Source organism: Scyliorhinus torazame, chromosome 5 (genome assembly GCF_047496885.1).
Source record: "Scyliorhinus torazame isolate Kashiwa2021f chromosome 5, sScyTor2.1, whole genome shotgun sequence".
Taxonomy (NCBI): domain Eukaryota; kingdom Metazoa; phylum Chordata; class Chondrichthyes; order Carcharhiniformes; family Scyliorhinidae; genus Scyliorhinus; species Scyliorhinus torazame.
The window spans coordinates 167451901-167477232 of NC_092711.1; the positions used below are offsets into that span (position 1 = coordinate 167451901).

Sequence of the window (25332 nt, forward strand, 5' to 3'; positions counted from 1 at the left end):
TGGAGATTTGAGAGGCTGTGTGTTAGATAAAGCAAAGTGTGTATGGGAGAAGAGTGTGTGAGACAGAGATTTACTTTTGGGGAACGAATGAGGAAAGAATGTTCCATAGAAACTAGAATTGTGTATTCTAAATTTCTATCCTATACAGACAATGCTGAATTGTTGTCAACTTATTTTACAGGATACTAGAAGGGGAGGATTCAGAGACAAATCTCAAACGCAACATCACAGGAAGATCTGACAGAATCTTTTGATTCATTGAGACGGAAATATTATTGGCCTTGGAATCTTCAGGATAAGTTGTTTGTCCTGCCTGGTTAAAAATATTATAATCATCAGTGTGACTGGGAAGGGTCTGAGACTCACAGACCCCCGAGTGAGAGTGTTCCAGAGCATTAACTGTGGAAAGAGCTTCAACCAGTTACACGTGTCGTGTGTGTGGACAAGGCGTGAATAAATCGTTGACCTTGGAGAAACACGTGGAAACCTGCACCATGGAGAAACCGTGGAAATGCAAAGACTGTGGGAAGGGATTCAAAGGCCCATCGCAATTGGAAATTCATCGACGCAGTCACACCAGGGAGAGGCCGTTCCCCTGCTCTGAGTGTGGCAAAGGATTCAGTCAGTTACCAACCTGCAGACCCACCAGCGAGTTCACACCAGGGAGAGGGCATTCTCCTGCTCTGACTGTGGAAAGACATTCACTAGGTTATTCGCCCTGCTGAGACACCAACGGGTTCACACTGGAGAAAGACCGTTCACCTGCTCAGTGTGTGGGAAGGGACTCAGTCAGTCATACAACCTGCTGAAACACCAGGACAGTCATAACCGTGAGAAACACTTCAAATGCTCTGACAGTGATGGTGGCTTTAAGAACTCTGTGGATCAGATGTTCCACCAGCACATTCACAGAGAAGAGATGGTTCAGCTGCTCTCACTGTGCAAAGAAGTTTAAAACGTCATCCACCCTGCTGATACACCAGCAGATTCACACTGGGGAGAGGCCATTCACCTGTTTGCAGTGTGGCAAAGGATTCAGCCAGTCATCCACCCTGCTGCTCCACCAGCGAGTTCACACTGGGGAGAGGCCGTTCACCTGCTCTCAATGTGGGAAGGGATTTACTCAGTTATCCAAATTGCAGACACACCAGCGAGTTCATACTAGGGAGAAGCCATTCACCTGTGCTCAGTGTGGGAAGGGATTCAGTCAATCGTCCACCCTACAGAGACATCCCTGTTAAAATTCCCCGGAGTGAATTCGCCGGTGCGTCAGAAGGTGGGATGACTGAATAAATTTCTTCCCACAGTCAGGGCAGGTGAACGGCCTCTCCCTGGTGTGAACCCGCTGGTGGGTCAGCAGGTTGGACGATCGGGTGAATTCCTTCCCACAGTCAGGGCAGGTGAACAGAGCCTCCCCTGTGTGAACCCGCTGGTGTATCAGCATGTGGGATGAGAGAGTGAATCCATTCCCACACCGGAGCAGATGAAAGGCCTTTCCCCGGTGTGAACTCGCTGGTGTGTCAGGATGGTGGAAGACTGAGAGAATCCCTTCCCACACTCGGAGCAGGTGAATGGCCTCTCCCCGGTGTGAACCCGCTGGTGTGTCAAAAGGTGAGATGAGAGTGAGAATCCCTTCCCACACAGTGAACAAATGAACGACCTCTCCCCAGTGTGAACTCGTTGGTGTGTCCGCAGGTGGGATGACTGAGTGAATCCCTTCTCACACTGAGAGCAGGTGAATGGCTTCTCCCCAGTGTGAATTCGCTGGTGTTTCAGTAATGTTGATGACTGAGTGAATCCCTTCCCACACACCGAGCAAGTGAACGGCCTCTCCCCAGTGTGACTGCGTCGATGAATCTCCAGCTCAGACGGGACTTTGAATCCTTTTCCACAATTCCCACATTTCCATGGTCTCTCCATGATGTGGGTATCCTGGTCTCCCTCCAGATTTACTGGTCAGTTGAAATCTTTTCCTCAATTAGAACAGAGATAAGGCCTCTCTCCGCTGTGAATGGTGCAATGTTTTTCAGGTTGTGGAACTGGTTAAAGTTCTTTCCACAGTCTGGAACACTCTCACTCGGGTGCGTGTGTCTCGGTGCTTTTCCAGTCACACTGATGTTTAAAATCTTTTGAAGCAGTCAGAACAGATAAACATTTCTCCTTCCACCTTCAAATGCCAATGATATTCCGGTCCAGATGAATCGAGTGACTCTGTCAGATCTTGATGTGATGTTTGGTTTGAGATTTACTTTCTGTAAATCCTCAACTTTCTAATATCCTGTAAAAGGAGATCACAAAATTAATTCCTGTCATTACAAGCTAGAAACATAGAACAGACAATTTCAGTTTCTATGGAACATTCTTTCCTCTCTCATTTCCCAAAAGTAAATTTCCATCCACATCCCTCTGGCCAGTGTCACTGTGCAGTACCTAATATTCCATTCCAATTCTCTTCTCACACCTAGTGGTGCACCAAGGCAGACTTTTGTCTGTTTCCGTAGCTAGTTATTCCGAAAACATAATATACACCCTCCAAATTCTCCTAAAGGTGCTGATTCATCCAGCTTCACAGATTCATGCTCACCACTTCCTGCCCAAGAAAGTAGAGACCTGATAATCATTGGTATTACTGGAATAAAAGTAGCTGGACATTTTTCACCCCTTTAGTTACACAAAAATATTGGGAGTCAATTGCTCTGTGTTGCAATCAACATGGCAAAGAATTGCCCAATCAATTCTGACTTGCCAAACAATCAGGACCTGTTTTCAAAAAAATTGTTCCCTTTGAAATTTGCTATTCTTGGATCTGTCCGGATGAGTGAGGATGAAAAGCCTCGACTGCTGGTCCCTCTTTTTAGCAACACACAAGTTCTATAGCACTGAGTGACGAATAATATTACAAGACTGGAAATAATCGGACTTCCAGTGGCGGCCATGGAGTGAGTGGTCGCACATTTGGCAGCTCCTGCTCGAGGTGGAATTTTTGGTCCTTCTCCCCAGTTGCTGGGCAGATGTTTTGAAGGAAAATGGTTTAAGAGTGGTGGAGGAAGACTTTACTCCATCGGTGAATGGATTTGTGGACCAGAAGTGGGTTTAGAAGAAAGGAGCTGCAAGAGCAAGAAGCTCTTTGTGTGACACAGGGAAAGATGGCGGAGAGCTGGGGGTCAGCCCGACCAGCTCAATGGTCGACTGAGCAGCTGGTTGACTTTCTGAATGAAATTTTCAGCCAACGGAGGAGGGAGGTTCTGGAGGATCTGGAGAAGGTGGTACTCCCGCTGAGAGCGGTGATCGATCGTGTGGAGCTGAGGCTTGAGATCCAGAGCCAGGCGATCCAGAAGGTGGGGGAGCACGAGGTGTAGCTTACCTCGTTGGTGGCCGAGATCGGGATGATGCGAGAGACCCAGAAGCGGCTTAAGGAGAAAGTGGAGGACCTGGAGAACTGCTCCCGGAGACAGAATTTAAGAATTGTGGGGATGCCAGAGGGCATTGAGGGAGCGGTGCAGGCTCGTGTCGCCAAAATGCTGGAGACGTTGATGGGGGAAGGGGCCTTTGACTGGCCCCGGTGGTTGATCGGGCGCACAGGGCGCTGATGAGGAAACCGCAGGCGAACGAGCCGCCGAGGGCTATGGTGGCGAGGTTACACCGATTCCTGGATAAGGAGAAGATCTTGAGGGGGGCCAGGCAGACGAGATGTACCTGGGAGGGTAATGAGCCCTGGGTATACCAGGACCTGTGTGTGGACCTGGCCAAGAAGAGAGCGGGATTCAACCGAGTCAAGGCTGCCCTCTATAAGTAGGGGGTGAAGTTCGGGATGCTGTACCCTGCCCACCTCTGGGTGACCCACAATGGTCGTGAGGATTATTTTGGAGCGCCGGCGGAGGTGATGGAGTTTGAGAGAGACAATGGACTGGCAGGAGAAGGACATTGAACTTTGGAGGAGGTGTGAGGAGATGCTGATTCTCTCTGTCCCATTGTGATTGTTGTTTTTTTATTGTATTGTTTTGTTTGGGGTGACGGTCAGGGAAGAACCTCGTTTCACTCAGGGATCGTTTGTCTTTCTTGCGAGGTTCTTTGCTGGGAGGCTGGAGGATCAGGTGGGGTGAGGGCATCTTTTATTTTCTTATTGTTATTGTTGATTGCACCATGGAAGTGCTGGGGGGAGGGGGGGATCAGTGGGGGGTAGGAAGTTTGCCGCTGTGGGCGGGTCAGCCAGGCTAGCTGGGCGAGCTAGTTCACAGGAGCGCAGTGGGGGGTGAGCAGGTGATCAGAGTATTGAGATTGTGTTGTTCAGGGTGTTGACGGAGGTGGTGCTGTTGAAGTGCGATAAGGAGGGGGTTGGTGACGGTGGGCATCAGAGGGCGGGCCTGGAGAGTTGCGTGATGTGGGCCGGGGCTGGCCCAAGAGAAGCTATGGCTGATCAGTGGAGAGGGGGAGGGGCACGCCCCCTGACCAGTTGATCACAGGGAGAGTGAGAGGGCTGAATGGGCCGGTCAAACAGTCGTGCATGTTCGCCCACTTGAGGAGCTTAAACGCGGATGTGCCATTTTTACAGGAAACACATTTGAAGATCGAGGACCAGACTAGGCTAAGGAAAGGGTGGGTAGGCCACGTCTTTCACTCAGGGTTAGATATGAAGACACGGGGGGTGCCATTTCAAATCCCCTGTAAAAATCCAAACACAACGTATTGTGAAATTATTCAATTTAAAACAGAACGAGTTGTTGGGATTCACTGCCTGACAAAGCTGCAGGAAGGAAGTTCAACTGTAACTTTCACAAGGGAACTGGACAGATTCTGTAGGAAAAGAACTTACTGGGCGATAGGAGTAATTAGATAGTTCATTCAAAGAGCTAGCATGGGAACAATGGACAGAATGGCCTCTTTCTGTGCTCACTGAGACTCATTTGCATTTGAAGAAAGTGGGAAATACCTGGAAGCCACTTCCTACGATGCGGGTAGAAGCAGAGATGTTGGAATGTTTCCAAAGGGAAATTGGATGGGCTTTTGAGGGAAATAAACTGACAGGAATATGAGGATAGAACGGAGCAATGGTTTGATCTACAAGTTGTGAATCTTTGGAATTCTCTACCCCAGAGGGCTGTGGAAGCTCAGTCATTGAGTGTGTTTAAGACAGAGACTGACAGATTTCTAAATCCCAATAACACAAAGGATGTGGGGAAAAGACATTGAAGTGGATGATCAGCCATGATCGTATTGAATGGTGGAGCAGGCTCGACGGGCTGAATGGCCAAGTCCTGCCCCTTTATTCCAATGATACAAAGATAAGCAGGAAAGTAAATTGTGACAAGGACATAAGGAGGTTAAAAAGGTAGACGTGAGACTTCCGGGTGCGGCGATGACCAGCTGAGTCGCACGTTTCGGCAGCTCCCGGTGAAACGGACTTTTGGGCTCCTGATAGGAGCCCCAACGGCAATTTTGACGGCTAAAAACACTGTGCGGTAAACCAGAAGGGAATCCCCCCTGGATACGGATGAAAAAAGGAGGAGAAAGTGGCCGGATTGCAGTGGATCCTTTAGAACAGCGGCAAGGAAGGCAAGCAAAAACCAAGATGGCGTCGGAAGGTGGCAGTTTAACATGGGGCCCTGAACAACAAGAGTTCTTGAAATGCTGTGTGGAAGAGCTCAAAAAGGAAATGAAGAAAGAGCTGTTGGCCCCGATACTACAGGCGATCGAAGGGCTACGGGCCAAGGCGGTGCTTCATAAAAAGAAGTTAAAATTTGGAATGCTGCAACCGGCAAGACTGTGGATCACATATCGAGGGAGGCACCACTACTTTGAGACGGCGGATGAAGCGTGGACTTTTATTGTGGAAGAAAAACTGGAATGAGCGGGTTATTAAAAAGAACGTTTGAACAAAGTGGTGGGGCGAATGTGGGGGGCGAAGAGGGGGGTTAAAAAGGGGGGAAAGAGGAGTTTTATGTACTAATCCTGCGATGTGGTAACTTTTCTCTCTTCCACAGGTGGTGATGGGGGAGGAGGGGAGGTGGAGGAGATGGGGCGTTGGCCATTGGGGGCGGGGCCAAAGGAGAAGCGCGGGCTCGGTTCCCGCGCTATGATAATCATGGCGGAAATAGAGAAGCAGGAAGGAGGGGGCGTCGCACGGTGCGAGCCGAGGTCACGGGGGGAAGCCGAGGTCGGCCAGAGTTTGCTGACTTCTGGGAGCAACATGGGGGGAGTAATTACGCTAGCGGGGGATCTAGCGGGGGGGCGGTGGGAGGGGGGAATTACTGGGTTGCTGCTGCTGGGGAGAGGGGGGAGCTGGTATGGGAGGGGACGGGCGGGGGGGCACCGCCTGGGGGAGATACAGCTGCGTGGGAACCGGGTGAGGAGCTGGAAAAGGGGCATGGCTAATCGACAAGGGGGGGGGTAGGAAGCCCCCCAACCCGGCTGATCACGTGGAACGTGAGAGGGCTGAACGGGCCAATAAAGAGGGCACGGGTACTCGCACACCTTAAGAAACTTAAGGCAGATGTGGTTATGTTACAAGAAACGCACCTGAAACTGATAGACCAGGTTAGGCTACGCAAAGGATGGGTGGGGCAGGTGTTCCATTCGGGGCTAGATGCGAAAAACTATATTAGTGGGGAAGCGGGTAATGTTCGAGGCAAAGACTATAGTGGTGGATAACGGGGGCAGATACGTGATGGTGAGTGGCAAATTACAGGGGGAGACGGTGGTTTTGGTAAACGTATATGCCCCGAACTGGGATGATGCCAATTTTATGCGGCGGATGCTAGGACGCATTCCGGACCGAGAGATGGGAAAGCTGATAATGGGGGGAGATTTTAATACGGTGTTGGAACCAGGGCTGGATAGGTCGAAGTCCAGGACTGGAAGGAGGCCGGCAGCAGCCAAGGTACTTAAAGATTTTATGGAGCAGATGGGAGGTGTAGACCCGTGGAGATTTAGCAGACCTAGGAGTAAGGAGTTCTCGTTTTTCTCCTATGTCCATAAAGTCTACTCGCGAATAGACTTTTTTGTGCTGGGAAGGGCGTTGATCCCGAAGGTGAGGGGAACGGAGTATACGGCTATAGCCATTTCGGATCACGCTCCACACTGGGTAGACTTGGAGATAGGGGAGGAAACAGGAGGGCGCCCACCCTGGAGAATGGACATGGGACTAATGGCAGATGAGGGGGTGTGTCTAAGGGTGAGGGGGTGCATTGAAAAGTACTTGGAACTCAATGATAATGGGGAGGTCCAGGTGGGAGTGGTCTGGGAGGCGCTGAAGGCGGTGGTTAGAGGGGAGCTGATATCAATAAGGGCACATAAAGGGAAGCAGGAGAGTAAGGAACGGGAGCGGTTGCTGCAAGAACTTTTGAGGGTGGACAGACAATATGCGGAAGCACCGGAGGAGGGACTGTACAGGGAAAGGCAAAGGCTACATGTAGAATTTGACTTGCTGACTACGGGCACTGCAGAGGCACAATGGAGGAAGGCACAGGGTGTACAGTACGAATATGGGGAGAAGGCGAGCAGGTTGCTGACACACCAATTGAGGAAAAGGGGAGAAGCGAGGGAAATAGGGGGAGTGAGGGATGAGGAAGGAGAGATGGAGCGGGGAGCGGAGAGAGTGAATGGAGTGTTCAAGACATTTTATAAAAAATTATATGAAGCTCAACCCCCGGATGGGAAGGAGAGAATGATGGGCTTTTTGGATCGGCTGGAATTTCCCAAGGTGGAAGAGCAGGAAAGGGTGGGACTGGGAGCACAGATCGAGGTAGAAGAAGTGGTGAAAGGAATTAGGAGCATGCAGGCGGGAAAGGCCCCGGGTCGGATGGATTCCCAGTCGAATTCTATAGAAAATATGTGGACTTGCTCGCCCCGGTATTGACGAGGACCTTTAATGAGGCAAAGGAAAGGGGACAACTGCCCCCGACTATGTCTGAAGCAACAATATCGCTTCTCTTAAAGAAGGAAAAGGACCCGCTACAATGCGGGTCCTATAGACCTATTTCCCTCCGAAATGTAGATGCCAAGATCCTGGCCAAGGTAATGGCAATGAGAATAGAGGAATGTGTCCCGGGGGTGGTCCACGAGGACCAAACTGGGTTTGTGAAGGGGAGACAGCTGAACACTAATATACGGAGGCTGTTAGGGGTAATGATGATGCCCCCACCAGAGGGGGAAACGGAGATAGTAGTGGCGATGGATGCCGAGAAAGCATTTGATAGAGTGGAGTGGGATTATTTGTGGGAGGTGTTGAGGAGATTTGGTTTTGGAGAGGGGTATGTTAGATGGGTGCAGCTGTTGTATATGGCCCCGATGGCGAGCGTGGTCACGAATGGACGGGGATCTGCATATTTTTGGCTCCAGAGAGGGACAAGGCAGGGATGCCCTCTGTCCCCATTATTGTTTGCACTGGCGATTGAGCCCCTGGCGATAGCGTTGAGGGGTTCCAAGAAGTGGAGGGGAGTACTTAGAGGAGAAGAACACCGGGTATCTTTGTATGCGGACGATTTGCTACGTGGCAGACCCGGCGGAGGGGATGCCAGAAATAATGCGGATACTTGGGGAGTTTGGGGATTTTTCAGGGTATAAATTGAACATGGGGAAAAGTGAGTTGTTTGTGGTGCATCCAGGGGAGCAGAGTAGAGAAATAGAGGACCTACCGTTGAGGAAGGTAACAAGGGACTTTCGTTACCTGGGGATCCAGATAGCCAAGAATTGGGGCACATTGCATAGGTTAAATTTAACGCGGTTGGTGGAACAAATGGAGGAGGATTTCAAGAGATGGGATATGGTATCCCTGTCACTGGCAGGGAGGGTGCAGGCGGTTAAGATGGTGGTCCTCCCGAGATTCCTCTTTGTGTTTCAGTGCCTCCCGGTGGTGATCACGAAGGCTTTTTTTAAAAGGATTGAGAAGAGCATCATGGGTTTTGTGTGGGCCGGGAAGACCCCGAGAGTGAGGAAGGGATTCTTACAACGTAGCAGGGATAGGGGGGGGCTGGCACTACCGAGCCTAAGTGAGCATTATTGGGCCGCTAATATTTCAATGGTGAGTAAGTGGATGGGAGAGGAGGAGGGAGCGGCGTGGAAGAGATTAGAGAGGGCGTCCTGTAGGGGGACTAGCCTACAGGCTATGGTGACAGCCCCATTGCCGTTCTCACCGAGGAACTACACCACAAGCCCGGTGGTGGTGGCTACACTGAAGATTTGGGGACAGTGGAGACGGCATAGGGGAAAGACTGGAGCCTTGGGGGGGTCCCCGATAAGAAACAACCATAGGTTTGCCCCGGGGGGAATGGATGGGGGATATGGAATGTGGCAAAGAGCAGGAATAACGCAACTGAAAGATATGTTTGTGGATGGGAAGTTCGCGAGTCTGGGAGAGCTGACCGAGAAATATGGGTTGCCCCAAGGGAATGCATTCAGGTATATGCAACTGAGGGCTTTTGCGAGGCAACAGGTGAGGGAATTCCCGCAGCTCCCGACACAAGAGGTGCAGGACAGAGTGATCTCAAAGACATGGGTGGGGGATGGTAAGGTGTCAGATATATATAGGGAAATGAGGGACGAAGGGGAGACTATGGTAGATGAACTAAAAGGGAAATGGGAAGAAGAGCTGGGGCAGGAGATCGAGGAGGGGCTGTGGGCAGATGCCCTAAGCAGGGTAAACTCGTCGTCCTCGTGTGCCAGGCTAAGCCTGATTCAGTTTAAGGTATTACACAGGGCGCATATGACTGGAGCACGGCTCAGTAAATTTTTTGGGGTGGAGGATAGGTGTGCGAGGTGCTCGAGAAGCCCAGCGAATCATACCCATATGTTTTGGTCATGCCCGGCACTACAGGGGTTTTGGATAGGGGTGACAAAGGTGCTTTCAAAAGTAGTGGGGGTCCGGGTCGAACCAAGCTGGGGGTTGGCTATATTTGGGGTTGCACAAGAGCCGGGAGTGCAGGAGGCGAGAGAGGCCGATGTTTTGGCCTTTGCGTCCCTAGTAGCCCGGCGCAGGATATTGCTAATGTGCAAAGAAGCCAAGCCCCCGGGGGTGGAGACCTGGATAAATGACATGGCAGGGTTTATAAAGCTAGAGCGGATTAAGTTCGTTCTAAGGGGGTCGGCTCAAGGATTCACCAGGCGGTGGCAACCGTTCGTCGAATACCTCGCAGAAAGATAGATGGAATGGAAAAAAGAAGGCAGCAGCAGCAGGATCGGGGCGGGGGTGGAGGTGGAGGAACCAGAAGGACTCTCAGGGTTGTTAATATATACTATATAATATGTATAGGTCGTTGCTACAGATAATTATATATTGGACTGTTAAATTATATTTTTGGAGAGTCTTACTTGTGATAAGGCAGTTGCCAATTAGGGTTAGTTTTCATTTTTGTTATTTATTATTTATTCATTTTCTGTTTATAAAATAGGTCATTGTTATTTGTGTTGTTATAATATTGTGTCAAGGATGCACAATGTACGGTGTTGGCGGACCAAAAATTTTCAATAAAATATTTTTTTTTAAAAAAGGTAGATGTTAAATGAGTGGAACAAGATCTGCCAAATGGAGAATAACGTGAGAAAATGTTTTGTCCATATTGGCCAGAAGGATAAAAAATCTTATTATCTAAATGGTGAGAGATTGCAGAGCTCTGAGATTCAGAGGGATCTGGGTGTCCAAGAGCATGAATCACAAAAGGTGAGTATACAGGTACAGCAAGTAATTAGGAAAGCTAATAGAATGTTATTGTTTATTGTGAGGGGAATTGAATACAAAAGTAGGAAGGTTATGTTTCAGTTATACAGGACATTGCTGAGACCACATCTGGAGCACTGCGTACAATATTGCTCTCATTTAAGGAATGATGTAAATGTGTTGGAAGCAGATCAGAGAAGTTTTACTGGACTCATACCTGGAATTGGAGGCTGGTCTTATGAGGAATGATTGGACAGGCTGGGCTTGTGTACGATGGAGTTTAGGTGACTTGATTGAACCGTGTAAGATCTTGAGGGGCCTTGACAGGATGGATGTGGAAAGGATGTTTCTTCTTGTGGGAGAATCTAGAAATTGTGGTCACTACAAAACCAATAACTTGCCCCATTTAAGGCGGAGGAGAACTTTTTTCTCTGAGGGTTGGGAGTCTTTGGAACTTTCTTCCTCAAAGGGCAGTGGAAACGGAGTCTTTGAATATTTTTAAGGCAGACCTGGATAGATTCTTGAAAATCAAGGGGTGAAAGTTTATCAGGGATAGGTGGGAATAAGACCACACTAAGACCATAAGGAATAGGAGTAGGCCATTCGGCCCTTCCAGCCTGTTGCACATTTCAATAGGATCATGTCTGAAACTAACATTCCTCATGTTCACTTTCCTGCCCTTTCCCCGTAATCCTCGGTTCCCTGACTGATCAAGAATCTATCTCAGCCGGGCAGCACAGTGGCGCAGTGGTTAGCACTGCTGCCTCACGATGTTCCCAGGTTCGATCCCGGCTCTGGGTCACGGTCAGTGTGGAGTTTGCACATTCTCCCCATGTTTGCGTGGGTTTCGCCCCCACAACCCAAAGATGTGCAGGGTAGGTGGATTGGCCACACTAAATTTCCCCTTAATTGGAAAAAAATGAATTGGGCACTCTAAATTTACATTTTTTTTTAAACTAAAAAAAAGAATCTATCTCAGCCTTAAATATACACAAGGACTCTGTCCCCACAATTCAGTTCCAAAGATTCTCAGAAGAAACTCCTCCTCACCTCAGTCTTAAATTGACATCTCTTTATTCTGAGACTATGCCCTCTGGTCAACACTCCCATGAGGGAAACATCCTCTCCGCATTTACCCTGTCAAACCCCTTAAGAATCCTGGATGTTTCAATGAGATCACCTCTCATTCTTCTAAATTCCAATGAGTAGAGTCCCAACCTGTTTAACCTTTGCTCATAACACAATCCCTCCATAATGGGGATCATCCTCGTGAACCTTCTCTAAACAGCCTCCAATAAAATAATATCTTTCCTTAAATAAGGGGACCAAAACTGCTCTCAGTTCTCCAGATGTGGTCTCACCAGCACCTTGTACAGCTGCAGCAAGACTTCCCGACTCTTATACTCCAACACCCTTGAAATCAGGGCCAACATTCCATGAGCCTTCCTGATTACCTGCTTCACCTGTCTGCTAGCTTTCTGTGTTCCGTGCACAAGTTCCCCCAAGTCCCTTTGTGCTGCAGCTTTCTGCAGTTTTTCTCCATTTAAATACTGTTCTTTTGTTCTCCCTTCCAAAATTAACTTCACATTTTCCCACATTATGCTCCATGTGGCAACTTTTTGTCCACTTGCTTAACCTCTCAATATCTCTTTGCAAACTGTTTGTATCCCCCTCGCAACTTGCCTTTCCATCTATTTTTGTGTTGTCTGCAAATTTGGGCACAGTACATTCACTTCCTTCCCCCAAGTCATGAATATAAATTGTACACAGTTGCGATCCCAGCACTGACCCCTGTGGAACCCCACTGGTTACAGGTCACCAATCTGAAAAAGAACCCCTTATTCCCACTCGCTGTTTCCTGCTCATTAACCAATTCTCTATCCATGTCAATATACTACCTCCAACACCATGGGTTCTTATCTCATGACTTAACGGTTTGTGAGGTACCTTGTCAAAGGCCTTCTGGAAGTTTAAATACAACACATCTACTGGTCCCCCTCTATTCACTCTGGTTGAGACTTCCTCGAAACACTCTGATAAAATTGTCAGACACGGTTTCCCTTTCACAAAAGCCATGCTGACTCTGCTTGATTCGATAATGATTTTCTCAATGTGCTCCTATTACTTCCTAGTAATTGATTCCAACATTTTTTCAATAATAAATGTTAGGCTAATCGTCCTATAGTGTCTCGTTTTTTGCCTCCCTCCCATTTTGAATCAGGGGTTGTCACATGGGCAGTTTTCCAATCCTCTGGTACTTCTCCAGAATCCAAGGATTTTTGGAAAATTACAATCAATGCATCCACTATCCCTGTAGCCATTTCTTTTAGGATCCTAGGCTGTAGCCATTTCTTTTAGGATCCTAGGCTGCAGCCATCCAAGAGACTGATCTTATCCCCATTCGTTTGTCCAATACAACTTCTCCAGTGATGGTATTTAATTGTTCCATTCGTATTCTTTAGTATTAATGGGATAGTCAAAGTATCTTGCACCATAAAGACTGATGCAAAAAAAATCTGTTTTAACTCCTCTGCCATTCATTCCGTAGGGCAGGGACTCACTTTAGGTATCTGGGGGTGCAGGGTGCCCGGGAGTGGGGGAGGCTTCGCAGGTACAATATCACTAGTTTGGTGGGGAGAGTGAAAGCTGATCTGGCAAGGTGGGATGGTCTCCCTCTGTCACTGGCGGGTCGGGTACAGGTGGTTAAAATGAATGTTTTGCTGCGATTTCTGTTTTTTTTTCAATGCCTACCGATTTTCCTGCCAAAGGCTTCTTTCAGGGAGATTGAGGGAAGGATTACCTCGTTCATATGGGGAGGGAAGGTGGCCAGAGAGAGAAAGGTGCTGATACAGAGAGGAAGGCAGGCAGAGAGTTTGGTTATCCCGAACCTGATGTTCTACTACTGGGCAGCGAATGTGGAGAGGTGCGGAGCTGGGTCAGAGGGGTTGATTCCCAGTGGGTCAGAATGGAGGAAAGTTTGTGCAGGGGGTCGGGACTGAAAGCACTAGCAACAGCGCCGCTCCCGATAGCTCCGGGTAAATACTCAGGGAGTCTGGTAATAATAGCTTCATTGAAAATCTGGAGGCAGTTTCGCCAACACTTCGGGTTGGGGGCAGGGTCAAGGGAAATGCCGATCACGTTCATACGCCTTCTCCCCTGTGTGAACTCGCTGGTGTTTCCGCAGGTTGGATAACCAAATGAATCCCTTCTCACACTGAGAACAGGTGAACGGCCTCTCCCCAGTGTGAAACCGCTGGTGACCCAGCAGGCTCCATGAAGTAGTGAATCCCTTCTCACACTGAGAGCAGGCGAACGGCCTCACCCCAGTGTGAACACGCTGGTGTGTCAGCAGGTTCGATGAAGTAGTGAATCCCTTCTCACACTGAGAGCAGGTGAACGCCTTCTCCCCAGTGTGAACTCGCTGGTGTCTCAGCAGGCCGGATGAAGTAGTGAATCCCTTCTCACACTGAGAGCAGGTGAACGGCCTCTCCCCAGTGTGAACTCGCTGGTGTGTCAGCAGGCCAGATGAAGTAGTGAATCCCTTCTCACACTGAGAGCAGGTGAACGGCCTCTCCCCAGTGTGAACTCGCTGGTGTGCCAGCAGACCCGATGAAGTAGTTAATCCCTTCTCACACTGAGAGCAGGTGAACGCCTTCTCCCCAGTGTGAACTCGCTGGTGTGTCAGCAGGCCGGATGAAGTAGTGAATCCCTTCTCACACTGAGAGCAGGTGAACGGCCTCTCCCCAGTGTGAACTCGCTGGTGTGTCAGCAGGCCGGATGAAGTAGTGAATCCCTTCTCACACTGAGAGCAGGTGAACGGCCTCTCCCCAGTGTGAAGTCGCTGGTGTGTCAGCAGGCCGGATGAAGTAGTGAATCCCTTCTCACACTGAGAGCAGGTGAACGGCCTCTCCCCAGTGTGAACTCGCTGGTGTGTCAGCAGGGTGGATAACTGAGTGAATCCCTTTTCACACTGAGAGCAGGTGAACGGCCTCTCCCCAATGTGAACTCGCTGGTGTGTCCGCAGGTCGGATAACTGAGCGAATCCTTTCTGACACTTAGAGCAGGTGAACGGCCTCGCCCCAGTGTGAACTCGCTGATGTCTCTGCAGGTCGGATAACCGAGTGAATCCCTTCTGACACTGAGAGCAGGTGAACGGCCTCTCCCCAGTGTGAACTCGCTTATGTGCCAGCAGTCCCGATGAAGTAGTGAATCTCTTCTCACACTGAGAGCAGGTGAACGGCCTCTCCCCAGTGTGAACTCGCTGGTGTGTCAGCAGGGTGGATAACTGAGTGAATCCCTTTTCACACTGAGAGCAGGTGAACGGCCTCTCCCCAGTGTGAACTCGCTGATGTTTCCGCAGGTCGGATAACTGAGCGAATCCCCTCTCACACACAGAGCACGTGAACGGCCTCTCCCCAGTGTGAATGCGCCGATGAACTTCCAGCTGAGATGGGACCCTGAATCCCTTCTCACAGTCCCCACATTTCCACCGTTTCTCCATGTTTTGGGTCTCCTCGTGTCTCTCCAGGTTTGCCGATCAGTTGAAGCCTCGTCCACACACAACACGTGTACAGTCTCTGTCCGCTGTGAATGGTGAGATGTTTTTTCAGGCTGCGTAACTGGTTAAAGCTCTTTCCACAGTCAGTGCCCTGGAACACTCTCACTCGGGCGTGTGTGTCTCGGTGCTTTTCCAGTCACACTGATGTTTTGAAGCCGACAGAAAAGACAAACATTTCTCCTTCTCGATTCAAAGTCCGGTGATATTCAGTTTCAAGGAATTGGGAGACTCAGTCAGATTGAGACGTGATGTTTGAGATTTCTGTCTGTAATTCCTCCTCTTCTAATATCCTGTAAAAACAATTTACAAAAGTTACTTTTCTTCTCCTCATTTTGGAGAAGGTTTCCTGAGGGTAACGACAGTCTGGCCGTGGGGTTAATCCTCCGGATCCTCAGTCTTATTGAGGAATGTCCCCTTGGGTCTATTGTGGTGGTGATTCTTTTGTATTTTTGTTATTATGGGAGGGTTTATGTGTTGTTGACTTTATCCTACTCTGGTACAGACGGGGCTTTTATCTGTGAAAGGAGCAATTTGGAGAAACTTTGGTGCCTCTGGTGTAAAGTGAGTTGGAGGAGGGGGTAATGGCGCACGCACGATTGTGGTGTGAAAATCTGTTCCTGTTCTCTCTTGTTGCCTAACTAATGGTGGCAGTTAATCTGCAAATTTTCTCAGGGAATGTACGGGGCATCCATCACCCTATCAGAAGGAAAAATATCCTCTCCTTTCGAAAGGAGAAAGTCGACATCGCTTTATTACAGGAAACCCATCTGGATTATGAGGAACACTTTAAATTGAGGCGGGATTGGATGGGGAAGTTTTTTTCACCTCTTTTTCATCCAGTAACAGACTTGTGGCAATGCTTATTATACACTATCCAAGCAGTCAGGGTAACTCTGCCGATTACAATGTGCATGTCAATTTCCTTTGTGCCGGTCCCCCCATCTCCCGTCCCTCCCCTCCGCCCCTTCACTCGTCGTTTCTGGGTCCTTTCCTGGGCCCTTCACTGTACAATGGGAGTTATCTATTATTTACAAGTGGACGGTGCACCCCCCCCCCCCCCCCCCCACCCATTGATGGGCCTCCCCCCTTCCACCCCGCGCACTCCCTGTCCTGTTTTAAACCTTCCCTTGGGGGTTCCTCCTCTTGTGTTTTTGTTCTCGGCTCTCTGGTCTCTGTGTCAGTTGGTTTCTGGTTCTCCCACCTTGTCCCAGTAGCCCCCCCCACCTCTTTTCCTGCCTGCTCCCTGTGATCCCGTTGGCCCCCGTACACCCACCTCCCTCCCCAGTGTTCCATTGGCCGCTGGCTTCAAACAGGTCCTGGAACAAGTTGGTGAATGGCCTCCACACTTTGTGGGAACCATCCTCTGACCCTCGGACGGTGAGCTTGATCTTCACCAGGTGGAGAAATTCCGATAGGTCTGCCAGCCAGTCTGCAGCTGTGGGTGGTGCTGCTAATCGCCAGCCGAGCAGGATTCTCCAGCGGCCGATTAGAGAAGCAAAGGCAAGGGCGTCCGCCCTCTTCCCCATGAGTAGTTCTGTCTGGTCCGATACCCCGAAGACTGCCATTTGTGGGCACGGCTCCACCTTCATAACCATGGACATTGCCTCTAAATAGGCTGTGCAGAATTCGACAAGTCTGGGACATACCCTGAACATGTGGGCATGGTTTGCCGGGCCCCGCTGGCACCATTCACATTTGTCCTCCATCTCCGAGAAGAACCTGCTCATTCGGGTTAGTGTCAGGTATGCTCTGTGCACAACATTCAGCTGCATGAAGCTTAGCCTTGCGGAGGAGAAGGTGGAGTTGGTCCCGTTCAGTGCTTCGCTCCAGAGACCCCACCCTATTTCCGACCCTCACTCTTCTGCCCATTTTTCCTGGGTTTCGTCAAGTAAGGAGCGCATCCTTATTAAGAGTTGTCCGTACAGGTCCCCACAGTTTCCCTTCCCCAGACTGTCTGCGTCCAGTAACTCCTCTTGCATTGTGCTTCTCAGGGTTTCTGGGTGTGCTGGTGTCTCCTTGCAGAGAAAGTGTTTGACCTGGAGCTCATCCCTGTTTGGTAGGTTCAGTCTCTCCATCAGCTCCTCTAAGGTCGCTAGTCTATTTCCCGTGTAAAAGTCCCTAACCATCAGTGTTCCCCCACCCTGTCTCTACCTCTTGAAGGTGGTGTTGAGAATGGCTGGTGCAAACCTATGGTTGCCGCAGATGGGGGCCATGAAGGACACATCGGTCAGACTGAAATGCTGCCACATCTGGTTCCAGGTTCTCAGGGTAGCTACCACCACTGGACTGGTGCTGCCGGGGATGGGAGTGTTGCCCTGGCGAGGGCCCGGAGGGTCATTCCTGTACATGAGGACTCGTCCATCATCACCCATTCCATGTCTGGGCCCTTTACCCATCTCCTCACTCTTTCGGCCGTGGCTGCCCAGTGACAGTATTGCAAGTTCGGGAGGGCCAGGCCTCCCATGTTTCTTCTCCATTGTAGTACTGTTTTAGGGATTTGGGAATTCTTGCCCCTCCGCACAAACGCCATAATCACCTTATCTATTGAATGGAAAAAGGCCTTGGGGATGTAGATCGGTAAGGATCTAAACAGGAAGAGGAACCTGGGCAGTACATTCATCTTGATCATCTGCATCCTCCCCGCCAGGGAAAGCAGGAATCCATCCCATCTCTGTGGGTCGTTTTTGACTTCCTCCGCCAGACTGGTCAGCTTCCACTTGTGGATCCGTGTCCACTCGTGGGAAAACTGGATCTCCAGGTAGCGGGATTTGTTTTGGGCTATTTTAACTGGGAGGCCCTCCAGCTCTGCCCCTCCCCCTCTCTGCCTCACCGGGAAATCTTTGTTTTTGCCCAGGTTGGGTTTGTAGCCCAAGAAGATTCCGAACACTCTCCGGGGAGGAGGGGGTCCTCGGAGGCGTACAGTCCCCGGTAGAAGGCCTTGAACGCTTGGTTGACCTTTTTTGGTTGGGCTACGGGACACCTATGGTTGGGCGACACGGTAGCACAGTGGTCAGCAATTTTGCTTCACAGCGCCAGGGTCCCAGGTTCGATTCCCGTCACTGTCTGTGTGGAGTCTGCACGTTCTCCCCATGTCTGCGCGGGTTTCCTCCGGGAGCTCCGGTTTCCTCCCACAAGTCCCGAAAGGCATACTGTTAGGTGAATTGGACATTCTGAATTCTCCCTCAGTGTACCCGAACAGGTGCCGGAGTGTGGCGACTAGGGTATTTTCACACTAACTTCATTGCTGTGTTAATGTAAGCCTACTTGTGACAATTATAAAAATTATTCTACCAGTCTGCCTCTGTTATCCTTTACCTGGGCTATTTCCCTAGTGGCTGCCTTCTTTCTCAGCTGGTGAACCAGCAGGCGGCTAGCCCTCTCTGTGCTCATAAAAGGTCCTCCGTGTCTGGTGGAGTGGTCACTGCTTTCCTGGTGGGGAGCAGGTCAAAGTTCTTTTGCAGCTTCTTCCTCTCCAGCAGAAGCTCTATGGTCAGGGCCTCGGAGTATCGTCTGTCAACCTCCAGAATGGAGTTGATCAGTTGCTGCCTAACCGCTCTCTCTTCCCTGTCTCTACGAGCCTTTTGGCGATTATTTTTCCCCGAATCACAGCCTTCAGTGCCTCCCAGAATGTGGAAGGTGAGACTTCCCCGTTCTGGCTGTTAGTGATGTACTTGCCGATGGCCGGTGATGTTTTCTGGCAGAAGACCTTGTCGGCCAAGAGGGCCGTGTCCAACCTCCATGTGGGGCATTGGGTTTGTCCCGTCTCCAACCTCACATCCATGTAATGTGGAGTGTGGTCTGAGATTACAATCATGGATTATTCCGCTCTAGCTATTTCTGGAAGTACCGATTTCCCCACAACAAAGAAGCCGATGTGAGTGTAGACCTTGTGTACTGGTGAGAAGAACGAGAATTCCTTCTCATCCGGGTGTAAGAATTGCCAGGGATCCACTGCCCCCGTCTGCTCCATGAACGTTCCCAGTTCCCTCACCATGGCTGTCATTTTCCCTGTTCTGGGATTGATCTGTCAGTAAATGGATCCTGTAAACAGGTGTGAAGTTCCCCCGCTCATGATCAGACCGTATTCCCCCCTCTTCTATCTCCCTCCCAGCCCACTGTATCCCCCCCTCTTCTATTCTGCCCCCCACCCCACCGTATCCCCCTCCTCTATCCTCTCTTTCTCCCCCCCACCCCACTCACACAGACGCTCTCTTCCCAGTGGGAGATGTGCCACGGGCCCTCTCTCTCCCGTACTTCCTGGCACTAGCTTTCCCGCTGGTGTGCCCCCCCCCCCCCCCCCCCCCAACCCAGGATCGATCTGACCCCCATCCTACACCCGCTCTGCTTGTGTCCCTGCTGCCTCCTCCTCACCCTCTCCTGCGCTCTGCTGACCTCGCCCCCTCCCTCCTATGTGCTGGCTCCCCTGTTCATTGCGAGGTGACGCCCTGTCGATGTCTGGCGGTTTGGGGAAGCTGTCCCTCCCAATCAGATTGCCCAGCATTTGGGCCACGTAGTCGATTGGGGCCGCCGACCCGCTTGCTCGCCGCTCCTGTCCATTGCCGCAGTGTCTGTGACCCTGCAGCCTTTCGAGCTGTTGCTTCCTAGCATTTTGTTGTCCGCACTATTGTTGAGGGTGAGGGGATGTTGAAGTCTGATTTTGCGGCTAAATTCGGCCGACAGTGCCTATTTTTCTGTTGTATGGAGGAGAGCCACCTGATGTGTGACTGCTCAGCACATCCCCGTCACAAGTTCCCTCTCTTTTGAATGTTGACTTGAAACTGCGATCTTATGTTTTGGCGATAAGGCTGGAGGACATCCTTCCGACAATCGTGCGGGAGGACCAGACTGGGTTTATACGCGGAAGATTTTCCAGTAACAACGTTGGAAGGTTGCTGAATTTGATTCAGGCTGTTCAGAAATATGCATTGGATGGGCTGGTGATCTCCTTCAATGCATAGAAAGCTTTTGCTTGAGTTGAGTGGAATTATCTGGTGTATCCGCTGCGAGGCTTCGGGTTGGGTGAGGATTATATTGAGTGGATTCAATTGTTACATCACAAACCGGCAGCGGCGGTGCTCACCAATGGTTTGCGGGCATCGAATTTTCAGCTTCAGAGAGGGACTAGACAGGGCTGCCCTCTGTCCCCCTTGTCCACTGAGCCAATGCCAGAGGCTATCAGATCGGAGTCTCTGATATCGGGACTGGGGTGAGGCAGCACAAGATCACTGTGTGTGCAGATGACGGGCTGCTGTTTGTGTTGAACCCCAGTGTTTCAGTCCTGGACATTATTGGAGTAGTGGATAGATTTTTTTTAAAAGTATTTTCATTCAGATTTTAACATTTGCAACACATAACATTACAAAGTAAAACCAACACAAAACCCCTAAACCCACCCCAACTCCCTAACCAAACTCTTCACCTCCCTCCCCTCCCACCTAGCAGTTCCTTTAAATTATAGAACATAGAATCCGTACAGTGCAGAAGGAGGCCATTCAGCCCATCGAGTCTGCACCGGCTCTTTGAAAGAGCACCCTACATAAGCCCATGTCTCCACCCTATCCCTATAACCCATTAACCCCACCTACCCTTTAATGTAAGCCTACAAAGCCTCCGTTTCCCTGCTCCAACCCCACACCTACTCTGCGTTCGCCGCCCAATAATAGTATAACAGGTTCAGCAGGGCCAAGCTGCCTGACTGTCGCCCTCTCTGAATCACCGTCTTCCTAATCCTTGCCACCTTATCTGCCCACACAAACGATTAAACCAACCAATCCACCCCCATAAAGACCAATTTTGGCAAAAAGACCATTAGGCACGGAGATAAAAATAAAAACCACAAAATGTTCATCTTAACTAGCTGTACCCGATTGTGGATAGATTTAGTGCCTTCTCTGGTTATAAGATGAATTTTACTGAGTCAGAGGCCATGCTGGTGAGGGGAGGGGGGGTGTTGAAGGGTAAGCCCCCTCCTCTTGCTAAGTTCCCAATCAGATGCTCCCCCCTTGGGATTTAAATATCTGGGAATATCAATGACCCTCCCCCCCTTTTTAGACAGCTACATGGGGCCAACTGTCCACAGCTGATGGTGACTATTAGGTGGGACCTTGGCCGGTGGTCGGCTCTTCCGATTTCATGGCGAGGGAGGATCACCTTCGTTAAAATGAATGTGTTGCCCAGACTGCATACCCTCTGCAGATGCTGCCTATGCTGCTGTCAACCATGGTCATTCAGGAAACTAATGGAATGATTAGTACATTTATCTGGAATAAAAATAAACCTCACCTCAACTTAGTTAAGCTCCAGTCACCAGGAGCTAAAGGTGGGGGTCTCCGGAATATCAGGCTTTACCAATTGGCCTCTCATCTTAGTTTCACGCGGAATTTGGTTACCATAGACCCAACATCCATCAGGCTCGATATGGAAGCAGGCCAATCAGTTCTCCCTCTATCCAAAACTGGCACAGACTGATTACAGAATGTATCCCATTGCAATTGTAATGTCTGTACTTCATTCTAAGTCTGATGCATTTGTTAAATAATGAGACCCCTGTCTCAAATATATGTGCTCCAATTTGACAGACTTGCTCCTCCAGGGATTTCCATCAGTGAATTCAATTCAACTGAGCCCAGAGTAGGGCACAGTGAGGCACAGTGGTTAGCACAGAGCCAGGGAACCAGGTTTGATTCCTTGAATGCCTATCTGTGTGGACATGGACATTCGCCCTGTGTCTGTGTGGGTTGCCTCTGGGTGCTCCAGTTTCCTCCCACAGTCCAAAGATGTGCAGGTTAAGTGGATTGGTCATGCTAAATTGCCCCTTAGTGTCCAAAGATGTTAGGTTAGGTGGGTTGACGATGATCAATGCACCGGATTATGGGAATCGGGCGGGGAGTCTGCCTCGGTGAGTGCTTTTTCTGAGGGTCAGTGCAGACTTGAAGAAGCGAATAGCCTCCTTCTGCACTATAGAGATTCTGTGTCATCTATGTTATTTTAATTCAACTATGCTGTTAGTCTGTTTTGGGGTGTGCATTGGTATCCTTCTGTTTTTATATAATCTTACCCTCTTTCCCCACTCACTCTGTTTACCGGTTGTTCAATTAATCTGGCATTTCATATAGCGGCTCTGGTCCCTAAAATATCCTGCTACAAATTAATTCTGCAATGTGTTGCTTGTATTTATGCAGCAATATCAGTTGTTCTACACTGTACCCATTTTCCATCAATTTTTCTGTTAGTCTGTTGCATTCATTATTTTTAAAAGTTTTTAAAAATAACAAAAGAAATATTAAAAATCTGTCCAACTCATCCATGAATATATTCATGACGTGGAGATGCCGGCGTTGGACTGGGGTGAGCACAGTACGAAGTCTTACAACACCAGGTTAAAGTCCAACAGGTTTGTTTCGATGTCACTAGCTTTCGGAGCGCTGCTCCTTCCTCAGGTGAATGAAGAGGTATGTTCCAGAAACACATATATAGACAAATTCAAAGATGCCAAACAATACCAGGAATGCGACCATTAGCAGGTGATTAAATCTTTACAGATCCAGAGATGGGGTAACCCCAGGTTAAATTCACACCTCTTTAACCTGGGGTTACCCCATCTCTGGATCTGTAAAGATTTAATCACCTGCTAATGGTCGCATTCCAAGCATTGTTTGGCATCTTTGAATTTGTCTATCTATGTGTTTCTGGAACATACCTCTTCATTCACCTGAGGAAGGAGCAGCGCTCCGAAAGCTAGTGACATCGAAACAAACCTGTTGGACTTTAACCTGGTGTTGTAAGACTTCGTAATGAATATATTCATTGACTCTCAAACTCCACTGGTCCATGTGGAAGAGAAATCCAGAAACTAACAACCCACTGAGGGAAGAGATGACTGGAAATATATAACATAGCTACAGCACAATATTACACAACTGGAGTTAATAATAAATGTACTTTATTACAGACCATATGTAATATATCTAATCTGTACCATTTAAAAATACTAGACATATCTCTCTGATATTAATTTACTGACCCCTTAAATGTGAGCCATCTCCAGGGGAAACCAGCCCTTTAATTGTGAGCATTGGGAAAGAGACCATCCTTTTAGCCAGACAAATAAATGTGTCGAGCTGAGGGAACAAAGGATGTCAATGTCTTTAAGAGAGAGAGAGAGACCTGGGCCAAGCTTTGCAGAGTCTGCACCCTCCCTGGATTCACTTCCTTTCCCTTCAGTTGCTGCAAGTGACCAATTGAAGGTGAGAATGAGAAAAGAAATGGAAAGGGGGAGAAAGGAAAGTGTTTCACTCACAGATGTTGGAGACACAGGAGGAAGTTTCACTTCCAATGCCCGCTTTGTGACGTCACGAGAACCCGATCTGAATCAACCAATAAGAATCACTCTGTTCAACAGACGTTTTGGGGTCTCAGTGCGCAGGCTCGGCACGCGGACACGGAGCCCCACCCCCACCAGTTTTCCCCTGTACCTCCTCGAGACAAAGGTTTCCAAAAAACCGGCTGATGGATGCAGCCAGATCGAGAAGCAACTCGGTGAGCTTCCCCTGGCCCGGGACTGCGCATGTCCCAAGGAAGAGGGGAAGTTGCGTATGTGCAGGGGAGAGCCCGCCTCCTGACCTTCTGAGGTTTTGATCATTGGAAAGAGTTGTGGGACCGGAAGGACTCTCGTCCTCCAGCCAATCAGCGCGCGGGCTTTGTGTGAATGAAGATTGAGCTTCACACAGACTGAAACGTCCTCCTGTCTCCAATATCTGTCAGTAAAACACTTTCTTTTCTCCCCCTTTCCATTTCTTTTCTCATTCTCACCTTCAATTGGTCACTTGCAGCAACTGAAGGGAAAGGAAGTGAATCCAGGGAGGGTGCAGACTCTGCAAAGCTTGGCCCAGGTCTCTCTCTCTCTCAAAGACATTGACATCCTTTGCTCCCTCAGCTTGACACATGTATTTGGCTAAAAGGATGGTCTCTTTCTGAATGCTCACAATTGAAGGGTTCTTTTCCCCAGGAGATGGCTGACAGTTAAGGGGGCAGTAAATTAATATCAGAAATAACGAGAAATGTCCAGTGTAGTTATATGGCACAGAGCAGATATATTATTGATAGTTCTGCAATAAAGTACATTTATTATCATCCCATTTTCTCCAAATGAAATGTGTTTCAATGGGTACCCGCATGGGTCCTAGCTACGCTTGCCTAACACAAGACCCTGCTTCCATACCCGCATGTCTACCCTTGTCTTCTGCAGTGTTGCAGTGAAGCTCAATGCAAACTGGAGGAACAACATCTCATCTTCCGGTTAGGCACGCTAATTCCTTCCAGTCTCAACATCGAATTCAACAACTTCAGATGATCAGCTCTACCCCACCTCGACCCATTTGTTTTCATCCCATTTCATTTTAACTGTCTTTTACCATTTATTTCTCTCTTGCCTTTCTTTATATATATTTACCCCCCATCTTCTCCACGTTTCCTTACTTTCTCCCCTTTGCTTCCCACCTTCCCCTCCCCCACATCTACAACTTCATAGTTTACCCTCTGATGTTAATTTCTCTGCAGTTTGGCCTTTCACACCTTTTGTTCTCTCTGGGGACTGTCATTAGCACTCCCCTTGCGTTATGTGGCTATTGGCACCTCGTTTCCCTTGGTTTCTGTGGCTATGACTCATCTTTCATTCTCACTCCACAATATAAATATTTCCCACTTTCTCTGTCTTTTAGCTTTGACAAAGGGTCATCTGGACTCAACGTTAGCTCTTTTCACTCCCTACAGATGCTGCCAGACCTGTTGAGATTTTCCAGCATTTTCTCTTTGGTTTATTATCATTTCTTGTCTTGTAATATTGTTCTGTAGCTATGTTATATATTCCTAGTCATCTCTGCCCTCAGAAGGTCGTTAGTCTCTGGAATTCTTATCCATAGTGACCAGTGGAGGCGGGGAGGGTCATTGAATGTTTTTTACGGATAAATTGGACAGATTGTTTTAAATCTGTTTATTATTATATTTTTAAAAAATATTTTTTTAAGCATAACCACAACAGAGTAACAGTAAAATTGGTGGAAAATGGGTACAGAGCAGAACAAGAGCTATTGCCAGCAACAATACAACAACATTTTGCAATAGA

At 49.0% G+C, this 25332-nt stretch overlaps 1 protein-coding gene across 1 annotated transcript; it reads right to left on the minus strand.

Annotated features, from left to right (window-relative positions):
- Positions 1-12420: 12420 nt before the first annotated feature.
- On the minus strand, positions 12421-23640 carry LOC140422296 (uncharacterized). Its single transcript, XM_072507317.1, has 2 exons — positions 23509-23640; positions 12421-15499 (listed from the first exon to the last, which is right to left on the minus strand). Exon 2 carries the CDS (start codon positions 15150-15152, stop codon positions 13770-13772), a length of 1383 nt encoding a protein of 460 aa, XP_072363418.1. The 5' UTR covers positions 15153-15499; positions 23509-23640; the 3' UTR covers positions 12421-13769.
- Between the last annotated feature and the right edge of the window lie 1692 nt (positions 23641-25332).

Coding starts and splice junctions, on each gene's coding strand:
- LOC140422296 (XM_072507317.1), bottom strand. CDS start 15,152: ATGGAGAAACGGTGGAAATGTGGGGACTGTGAGAAGGGATTCAGGGTC.